Here is an 11,673-nt window from a genome sequence, read left to right on the forward strand (position 1 = left end):
GGCAAGAATACAAGCAGGTGTGTGATAATACACCTAATTGTTGGTATGGCTCTTTCAATGATAACATTTTTCTTGTTATTTTTATTACAACGTCTTAGACAATTATAGTCAAATTCTTTTTTTGTTATTATTTTCTTGTTTGTAGCGTTCTTCACAATTTTATGATGTGGCAGGTTGTAGATTTTATGGCTGAATGGCTGAGCGAGGATTTTACAGATGCCGAATTGGAGCTGTCCAAAGTCCTCATCGGCAAAACAAGCTCAACTCAGAAATGGCGTTTCTGTGTAAATATGGTGGATAACATGATTGGAATGGCTGGTGGCGCTATGTTTGTAGATGCAGCATTTAAAGGTGGCGATAGTAAGAAAACAGTACGTATTAATTCATTCCATTTAATGAGAAAGTTGTATCTAACTTTTTCATAAAATGAATAATATGATTATACTGTTTTAACAAGCTTTCAAATATGGTCTGGAATGGAATTTCTTCTTTTTCATTTATTACCAATACTGTACTAGATAAACATTACTGCTCAAGTTTTCTGCTCAAGTTTTCTGCTCAAAGTTGGTAGAATTCAGTACCATCACCTGTTCGATTCTTTTTATTTTTTGTTAGGCAAAATAGTTATTATGACACTTATTAAAATAATTTTAAGTGTTTTTTCTGAATTGCGATGAATTGTGTAAGTAAGTATGTTAACATTAACATTGTAAAACTTTAGAAACAATTTCTCAGAATGGACCGCAAAACAAAATAGAGGAACAGATATGGAATGAATTTCTCAAACTTAATTAGTGTATTGTCTAAATACCTTTTATAAAATAAATCTATACAATTGTACTGAGGATATCGAAACGTGGCAGGCTATAGGCGCTTGACCTTTGACAAGATCGCCTAAAATTTATAATTTAAAACTACGATATTTAGTATTGTATATTCAGGAATAACCACTCCTTATATCTTATTTATTTTATTCAGTTGACAACCAACAGCGATGAAACTGCCACTAATAGGTTGAATCTAAACATAATAAACTATAAAAATGTATTCAAATAAGCAACAAAAACATAAACAAAGATCACAACATTATTGAGATTTAACAATTTTACCTTAAATACATTTAAACTATCATCAAATAAATCAATATCCAAACAAGTAACAAGTAACCTATTAAATGTGTTAGGTAACCGCTGAAAAATACCTCGTTTTGTGCATTCAACACGACCACAAGGAACGTGAAGCAAACACTTGCTACGAGTACGAGTTGGTATATTCAACTTAAACAAAACAACAAGAGGACAATCATAAACAGAATTGAATGAGTTGTGTAAAAAAACCATATCAAAAACAACTCTACGATTTTCAAGAGAAATAAGGGAAACATTATAATTAGGACAAGTGCGAGGAATCTAAATTTGTTCTGAACATTATAAATACGCTGAGATTGAGTACAAGAAATTGAATTAAAAATGACTGAACAGTATTCTAGGTGGGGGCACACAACTGAACGGTACAATGATGTTAATGCTCCACCATTGCCCATGAATCTACAGTTCCTCCATAACAAACCCAGCATTCTATTTGCCTTAGATACAACATAATTAACATGTAAACAAAAATTTAACTTACTATCAATTAAAACTCCTAAATCCCGTTGAGAATTAACACAATCTAATTCCTGGTCATTTATTAACTCAAAATTATTTATACTAACAACCATTACTATTTATATGCCTAGTGTGTAAACATTTCACATAATTTCATTAAACATCCACATACAGTACAACTCTTCTTAACAATTTTTTTTTTCAATCATCAATCAACTAAAAGTCGTAGTTAGTCATGTCTTGGGTCACATTCTATGGTCACCGTACAGATAGGCTACTACATCAGTACTTCTATGAATGGATGACTAGAACGCTAGTTGGTCATACCCAGTACCGTTTTGATTTTACAATCATTCGGGAAACCACCTCACGACGATATGCTTTTTATTACAGGCTAAAGTTATGGTAGAAGAAATCAGAGAAGCTTTTAAGAACAATCTTCCTGATCTTGACTGGATGGATGATGAAACAAGAAAAGCTGCAAGTGAAAAGGTAAACATTCATTAAAAACTCTTTTACAAAGCATAACTAAGAAATATTTCTTACAAAAAACGCCGCTCGACATTTAAAAATTATACATTGTTCTTTCTTTAGATATATTAATTGATTTATTATATCAATTATTTTTGTTTAACAATCAGTAGTAAACATTTTATGTAAATATAGTCTGGCCTACTGTACAGAACAAAAATATGATCATAAACTAAACCACAGTATATGTATGTACATATATTCCAGGGTAGGAGCATTTACCTCCCTATAACCCGGCCCACATAGTCTAGTATAGGTCTATACTACCTAACGATGCAACATTAAAAGTTGATAGCATACATTTCCTCTTAATATTTTGTATCAATATTAAAATAAAGAAAGAATTATAACAATCTGACTTGTAGTTTTGGAAATTTTGGGTCAAAACATAGCCGAAAATAATCATTTTTAGCCACGATTGAAGTAAATAAACTGCGCCCTCAGTAGACACTTTAAAAATTACGGTTTTTAGTAATATATTTTGTATATCAACATTGTAAAAATATGATATTACATGTTTATTAAATAAAAAAAGAGTGTCTATTTAGTATTAAAAGATTCATTGGTGTAAACAATATGATAGAATCTCCATTTTTTAATATGATCTTTAATATGGTCAGTGAGGCAGTAATGCAAAGCTTATGCAATTTGTAAGTGAAATTACATGAAAGCAAGACAGGGCTGGCCAGTAAGGTTTCAACCTGACCAATTTTTCACAGAGGCATTTAACAACCCTTTTTTTGTGATCGGCACTGCATGAATGGAATAATGCACTGCATGAATGGAATAATGCACTGCATGAATGGAATAATGCACTGCATGAATGGAATAATGCACTGAATGAATGGAATAATGCACTGCATGAATGTAATAATGCACTGCATGAATGCAATAATGCACTGCATGAATGCAATAATGCACTGCATGAATGCAATAATGCACTGCATGAATGCAATAATGCACTGCATGAATGCAATAATGCACTGCATGAATGCAATAATGCACTGCATGAATGCAATAATGCACTGCATGAATGCAATAATGCACTGCATGAATGCAATAATGCACTGCATGAATGCAATAATGCACTGAATTGTATTTTCAATTTATTGTATACTATGTGATTATTTTAAATTTAGTATTTTAAGTGATCAATGAAATCAGTTAAAATATGGGTAAATTGCGATTTTTGTTGTATTTATCAACTCATCATTTGTTTCAGTGTATTATTATGTTTTTATTGTATTTCTAGGCTGAAGCTGTAGTTGACCTAATCGGTTTTCCTGAATTTATAATGGATGATAACAAGCTGGACTTGTACTATATCAATGTAAGGAAAATCAATCCATTATTCCTTGAAGCAAAAATCCTGGCTAGCTTTCCAGATGTTATTATAATTCATCTACAGCTTACTCCTTTGTGCCTCCTAAACTTTAATTGTGAATGTGCCAAGAAACCTGTTATTAGGTGATCATTTAGAATAAAATGATCACCTATTGTTATTGTATGAAATCTTTATTTTTCTTTTTTTTTTCTTTCTGTACACTTTTTGTGTAATAAATATCTCAAAAAGTTGAATGGCAATGATCACAAAAATGTCACCATGTCTTTCAAATACTTTAAAACTTAGTCATAATAAGCTTTTCAGCGTGATAACTCATCCGTGATGTCATTTATACGCCATTTTGTGAATCACATTATCAATCATATCTCCATAATTCATTATCACATATTAATGAAATTCACTACACGTAAACTTCAGGTCAAGGGTAAAAATATTAGCAAATAAAAACGCACGCGCATGTAGGGTCATGTGCGTGAAATCGCGCGTTAAAAATTAAAAAAGCTCAAAATTAAGTTTTGATCAATTTAGAGCATGAAAAATTACGTACGCGATTCTTAAAAAGCGTAGAAAATGAAATTTGATGTATATATCTCATTCTACTCACAAACCTTAGTACATTTACCGATTTTGAGTCCATTCCGAATGGGTACTTGAATTTAAAAATTAGGATTTTTTATCTTTTTGTGTAGATTATCACATTCAACAGAGCGCATCTCAGTTATTTGTGCTCAAATTTCGCACAAATTTCAGTATTTGCTTGCTTAATTAATTATCTTTCTTAAGAGTTGTCAGTTTTTTCATTTTGATGACGTCATCACGCGTAAAAACTTGAATAACGTAGGTCATGAAATTTCACATACACCATTGATTTGAATATCTTACAGCTCTTCAGAATTAAAGGTGACCTTGAAATTTATAAGTTATTATAAAAGCTGATGAAATGTAAATATGAATTCATATAAAAATTAAGCCGATCAGATGTTGTGATTTTATCATATGGCCAGTTGAAGTTAAAATGTAGTTTTAAAATTTCTTTAGTCAAAGTTATACAAATTTCAAAGAGCGCGCATTGCCCTTCTACGTGTCAAATTCTCTTCCAATTCTTATATTTATTTGCTCAATTCATTATCTTTCGAAATTGTCATCTTTGAGTTTATTTTGATAATTCCATCATACTGTACCATTAGAACATAATGTGTGTCCCATAATTTCACCTATGCTACACTGTATATAGATATACAGTATATACTGTATATAATTGTATATGGCATATAATAGGCACAACTCAACACTATAAGCATATAATAGGATGGAATACATCATCATTTTCCGATTGTATGTTAACGTACATGCATGTTTAAAAAAAATTAATTTCAGTAATTAATTAATTAATTAATGTCAATAAAATGATAAAAATGATCACCTATAATTCGTCAAAGTGACAAATTAAATTCCAGTTTGTTTATTTGTTTTTGTATGTTACTCAATACTATTTTAGAACCACATATTCTTAGTATTATTCTACTATACATCAACAAAAATATCTATTTATCAATATGTTTACAGATTAGTGGTGTATATCATTATTTAAGGATCAATATCAATGTTTACTATACTATTGTATATACAGGGCCATAGGCACCAGTACAGTTGGTAAGGTTTCAACCTGACCACTTTTTGACAGAAGACTTTTATTGTAGCCTGCACAGATTTTCCCTCTTTTTGCAACCACCGCACCAATTTAATTCTGGCTACAGGACTGACAGTTTTGTGTTTTATTTATATTTTTAGTTGACAATCAACAGCACTCAATATTTCCAGAATCACCTTCGTGTTCTAAAAGAAAATGAAGAGGAAATGCTGAGGAGCTTACGACAACCCGTGTCTAAAAAAGAATGGTTGATGACACCTCCTACAGTCAATGCTTACTATACTCCTACCAAGAATGAAATAGGTTTAATAAATACTTACATAGATTCATAAGTTATTTCAGACTAATCAGTTTAACTGAATTGACTAAAGTTTATCATAACACAAATTGTCATTGTGATTAAAGCGCTTTACACTAACCGATCATCTGGTACTACTTATAGGGAAAAAGGTTCTTTTTTTGTGAGGTTATTTCACATTTCGCGGGCCAAGCTTTGAAAAACGAATGTTTACCAGATGATCGGTGAACACGAGGAGCATAAAAACTGGCAATATCGCTTTCAGACCTAAAAGTGGGGTTACATAGACCCACAATACTTCAAATTTAGTTAGAAGCATAAAGTTGGTATGGCAACTTTTAAAATTTGAGGCTAATTAAAATTTAACCTTTGACCTCAGATAATGTCAGAACTCGTAAACTGTGCATTCTAGAAATACCTAAAATTGAAACAGATTATGCCGATGGTAATACTGAGTGTCATGGTCGGTGTTTTTTAATCAAAGTTACCATGTAGTAATCATATATTATTAACACATTTATTGTGCTATCTAGAATGGTTTGAGCTTGCACAATGCAACACTGTATGCAAAATATGTTATACTGTAGTATAAAACATTTTGATTATGTTAGCAATAGCTTCTCTGGTCAAATAACGATGGCGAGCTTTTACAAATAAAATTGTTTCACTTTTGCACTGCCTAAATTGAGCACAGCTTTTTGATTTTTGAGACAGCAGATTTTCTGAAACTGTATTTGCCTTTTAAGTAAATCTTCGAGGGGGCTGGGTTACAGTTATTTTTTTATTTAGATTACATACAGCATAATTATGAAAAGAAATATTTTTATATAATTACTGTAGTGATGATATTACCAATACTAAATGTCAACACAGTAAATATAATATTAGTGCATCTTTTTCCATTCTTAAGGTTCACCCAATAGGTCCAGATCTATTGTTTTAAATAACTCTTATAGTATTGAGTTAAATGCATCATGTTTCTATTAAACATGAATAGATAATAGTAGTACTTCTGAATCATTTGCAATTATTTTCGTGTTTCTAGGATGTACGATTTGGTAGTTCTGAGGAATTGGACATTATCTGAGGTCAGAGGTCAAATTTTAAATGGCCTGAAATCTTAAAAGTTGCGAATTTCCGAATTGCAATACCAAATTTTATACTTCTAACCCAATTTAAAGTATCAACCCTTTTTTTAAAGCTAAGGAACCCCACTATAAGACCAGTAAGTTTACACAATAATTATAAACTTGAACGAAAATTTTGAACCCTACTCTTTGCTCAATGGTAACCAATCTGTACATGGTGGCCCTTAAAAGGCTAATATCTGTTTGAACAAGGCAATCTAACAGGGTGCTGAGCTCCGGAGATCAAAGAGTTCCACGCCCTAAACAGACACTGTGCCACGGAGAAGATGTTCACAGTACAGTACTGTTGGAATTTGTCAATCAAAGGAATGTTGTGAGTTCTTGGCAAGGCGAGCTTGGTGTCCTGTTTTTAGATTGCCTTGGTTAAAACCAGAAAATAAATAATGAAGTGATTCTTTTATTCATCATTTGTTTTTTATATTTGTGTTATTTGTAGTTTTTCCTGCTGGTATTTTACAAGCTCCATTCTATGATGCTGATTATCCTAAGTAAGTAAAATGCTTTCTCTTAATGTAAGTATTTGTATTTTAATATATTTCATTAACTTTTTTCGCTGCTTCTACAAATAAAGGACAGCAAGTAATGAGCAAATTAATTGGAAATTAGTAATGCATAGCATAAAGAATGTACATTTGTATATTCTAAAAATGTCTACAGTCAATAAATATGTCCAAACCTTCATTTTGACAAATTATTATTTGCCAAAATTATCAATCAATTGTCAGCATAAGTTCCACCTATTAATGTGAAGATAAGGAACTATTAGAGTTAGTATTTATTTTATTGCAGTTATTTTTATATTTCGTGTTATAGATCGTTAAATTTTGGTGGAATTGGAGTTGTTATGGGTCATGAGTTAACACATGGTTTTGATGACGAGGGTCGTCGCTTTGACAAAGATGGTAACTTGCGACCATGGTGGAACAACAAAACAGTTGACAGATTTGAAAACCAAATGGATTGTATGGTGGATCAGTATTCTAAATACAAAGTCAATAGTGACTATGTAAGTTTTTACAGCTTTATCCCATATGTGATGCAATCTTTGTATAGCCCAGAGCATTTTGCTCAAGCAAACAAGGTACCATAATCTGAATAACATAACAGATTCAGAGTCTTCCTGCATGTGGCCCCTGGAGCCAAAAAGAAGGGGCTAAACATGTGGCTTTTCATGTGCCAACTTCTCATTTTCAGAAGATTTTTTTTTGTTAGGTAGATAGGTACTTTTCTTTTGATGATGCTTATTAACTCCAATACCCAGATGAAGCAAATCAATATTGAATAAACATTTCACCCTTTTGAACTGATAAATTGAAAGAACTTAATTTAATCTAGAGTACTCATTCATTCTTAGCCTGTGTTGGTATTCAATATCTCGTTATAAATATTATTATTTTAAACAATAGTCTTAAATATACTAAATTGTTACACATTTCTTGGTGGCGTAGTTACAAAAGAGAAAAGAAGGTTTTTTGATTTGCATTTGGTCTTTCAGTCTGCAATACATGATTGATATTATACAGATATTGTCTTCGTAGAAAGAGGTGAAAAATAAGATTTAATATCAAAATCGGCAAGGATATATAACATAGTCATGTGATGCAGTTTCAACCATCGTACCTGTATTTACATGGGCTATATTATATAATGAATGTTTATGTGACCCACAATCGTGCAATCAAATCAAATGATGTAAAATCATATATCTTCATGGTCTTCCAATTTTTCTGATACTATCTTAATGCTCTGTCATGTTGTGTGTATTATTTTTTTACAGCAACCTAACATTACATTTTACTTATTAAAAAATAATTAATAATTGTTTACTAATTTAGGTTGATGGTAGTCAAACACTTGGGGAGAACATTGCTGACAATGGTGGTTTAAAGTCTGCTTTTCATGTAAGTATCAGGCCTGAAATTTCACATTTCTGCATCACACAATTCTCAATCATGTATGTGTCTTAGCTGTCAATGTAAAGCTGTACTATCTTGCAGGCGTATGAAGAATGGATAGATATTCATGGAAAGGAAACAGAATTACCTGCCATTGGACTGACTCAGAAGCAATTGTTCTTTGTTGGCTTTGCTCAGGTGTGGTGTACATCAAGTACTCCTGAAGATGCTCATCTTAAGATATTGACAGATCCTCATAGTCCTGCTAAGTACAGGTATCTATGCATAATTGTTCTACATTGCAAGCCAATGACAAAACAATAGGATAATGACTATACTGTAGACATTTAGTGAAAGCATGTGGCATTAATTTAATTATATTATAATTAACAGATTATTTATTAATTTGTTTACATTTGTCAAGAATGATAAACAAGTAATAGTATGGTGGGTAATCGTTACTTTTTTGCTATTTTAGGGTGATAGGAACATTATCCAATTCAGAGGACTTTGCTGAACTTTACAAATGTAAAAAAGGTTCACTGATGAATCCAGTTAAAAAATGTGAGGTGTGGTGAGATTGTATAGCCATACAAGATGCAGAGATCATCAACATGTGCAAGGAGTTTTCAACAGAAATAATGTTGTACATTTTTGTTTCCACAAATTATTACATATTTTAAAAATGTTTCTTTGAAGCTACTAACATTTAGTTAAGGGATTATAATCAATTATGATGTTCATCTAAGATTAGTGTTTCTAATTAGATAATAATTATGTGTAAAAATTATTCCCAGACATCTTTTCAAATTTTGAAAGTGTACTCATGCATTCAGTAAGTGATTTGTGTGAGCCGTTCAGAAGAAATGCATTGTCATCTGCGTATTGTAACATTTTAATCTCAGAGGTATCAATTGTTAATATTTTGCCGTACCATTATGTTCATCTAAGATTAGTGTTTCTAATTAGATAATAATTATGTGTAAAAATTATTCCCAGATATTTTACACCTTAAACAATTGTTGTTCATTCCTGTCCATATTGAGAAAATAAAATTGTTAGTTATTCAATTTAAGAAAAGAAAGTGTATTACAGGAGAGATGGTAAATTACCTATGGGTCAGTTGTAATTATGGTGTTGCCTGCTATCTTTATACTTTACATTTTGTAAAATACATGAATTGTTGATATGTAAATTTGTTGAGCAAATTTTTAAACAGCATGTTGAAATTAATGCACCCAAAGATACCGGACGTTTGCATTCCTAAATTTGTTTTGGAGAAAATATTTTTATTAAATGGAAGAATTCCAAACCACCCACTAATCTATTAAATAAACATTTTAACATTAACAAATAGAATATATAAATAATGTAGTAAATTTTGCACCCTTAAATTTTGACATTTTTTGGGCTGTGGAATTCATCACAAAGATATTGACACAGGAATTAGGCCAGCTCTTAAAGAATCTCTCTTTCTGTACAGTAAATTGCAATCTTTACCTTAAAATGCAAATACTGTGCTGTATATAGTATTAATGTGCAATCTATGACCTTTTCTGGCTTTATAGTCAATACTGCATGATTTTTTGTATTATAGATATTTAAAGCGAATTTACACAGACGAATGGTAATGGTAAGCAGATAAACCATGTAGCTTGTCCCACATAGAATCTGTATCTATCCAGAAACCACCCGTCAGCTCCACATAAGGAATAACATATATTCTATATTTTTATTACCGTTACCGCTCGTCTGTGTAAATTGGCCTTAAAGCATATTTAAGCCTACTGTATGTCAACCATGCCCTAATTTTGTCCCATACAATCTGGATGTAACTGGTTATTGTTCATTAAAGAGTTTGTGCAAGGGTGTGTATTGGGTTCATAGAAAGTGTATGCACATATCAGCAACTTATTGTGATGCGATGTGCAGCCAATGGATCTGTATGCAATACTTGTGTATTATCTATGTTATGTTCACATCATAAATAAATTTAAAAAAAAAAATCATTCATATCAACCAAAAGCTGGTACATAGGCTTCAGAGAATATTATTTTGATTATTTTAATGCGTATACAGGCTTTTTTACAGGGAGTATATATAACTTTTACATAATGTTGTTTATTATAATTATTAGCATTTTACGACTTATATGCTTGCTTCCTTCACTTTTGCATTGTACAGGATATTACAGTAGATCAGTAGATTTGAACTACCTACTGTATTTGTTATTCTCTGCAAACTCTTGATTCAACTCTGCCGCCACCGATGATAAAGTAGCCTCCATTCTATTATACTTCATACACTTTCATACTTTTTTTACTTCTTGCAATTTACAATATTAGACATATTTAAAAATCAAGCAGGTAGTGTTTAGTTGTGACTTTTCAGTTAAATTTCATTGCCATTCAATGTACTGGTATAATGTATAAGAGAATCTACCTAATGTATTTTTAAGGAAATTGAATATGATGCGTAGTATGGAGCTGAACAAAAATTAATAATTTTATAGTTTTATAATTTACATTATAGATATATATTTTGTTAAAATCATCATTTATATTGATTTGAATACTGACTTTAACACCAGAAATACTATTTTATAATTGATATAATCTATATCCATTAGTGTATGGCATGCACTCATTTGCTGTTTAATGATTGATGGTTGAATGATAATCAACAATTAATGCTTTGTGCAATACCCACTCTATTATGAAATTGTATAATTAGTGTATGTTTAAAGCATTTTGTGTTGTGACAGCTTCCTGACAAGTTTATTTATATAAGTATGATACATATTGCTATTGACTGATGTATAATTATCTATTTTATTATAGTAATCAAAATAATTTTAATATAGAGATTTAAATAAATGCTAAATTATTTTATCTTTATGTATATTCAGTGTTAATATATTATTACCTCCATTTATTATACTAAATAATAGTTTTATATTAGACATTTAGCATTCCATTTAAAAGACACATTATGATGATATTATGAGATTTGAGATGTGAACATATATTGCATTATTTAAAATTAAATGATTAAATACATTTAAGATGTGAAAAGAGTCTAATACAATTTAAATAAAGCTGATAGGCCTATATATTTTTGGACACTTTTTAATGTAGATTGTTTAAAATACATATAGTGTATCATGTTTAATGTTTGGCATAAAATGCTTGAGTATGC

General features: G+C 30.7%; 1 protein-coding gene across 3 annotated transcripts in view; it reads left to right on the forward strand.

The window, feature by feature from the left end:
* The window catches only part of LOC140044935 (endothelin-converting enzyme homolog), a 40,893-nt gene extending 29,504 nt beyond the window's left edge, over positions 1–11,389 (forward strand). For all 3 annotated transcript variants that reach the window (XM_072089641.1, XM_072089642.1, XM_072089643.1), the window contains 9 exons: positions 146–371; positions 2,001–2,099; positions 3,391–3,468; positions 5,275–5,437; positions 7,017–7,068; positions 7,394–7,586; positions 8,416–8,481; positions 8,578–8,750; positions 8,954–11,389. In XM_072089641.1, the coding sequence (XP_071945742.1) occupies positions 146–371; positions 2,001–2,099; positions 3,391–3,468; positions 5,275–5,437; positions 7,017–7,068; positions 7,394–7,586; positions 8,416–8,481; positions 8,578–8,750; positions 8,954–9,053 (1,150 nt within the window). In that variant the 3' untranslated portion in view covers positions 9,054–11,389. The remainder of the gene's footprint in view (positions 1–145; positions 372–2,000; positions 2,100–3,390; positions 3,469–5,274; positions 5,438–7,016; positions 7,069–7,393; positions 7,587–8,415; positions 8,482–8,577; positions 8,751–8,953) is intronic.
* The last annotated feature ends 284 nt before the right edge of the window (positions 11,390–11,673 follow it).

The sequence above is a fragment of the Antedon mediterranea genome, chromosome 3, assembly GCF_964355755.1.
Source record: "Antedon mediterranea chromosome 3, ecAntMedi1.1, whole genome shotgun sequence".
Lineage (NCBI taxonomy): Eukaryota > Metazoa > Echinodermata > Crinoidea > Comatulida > Antedonidae > Antedon > Antedon mediterranea.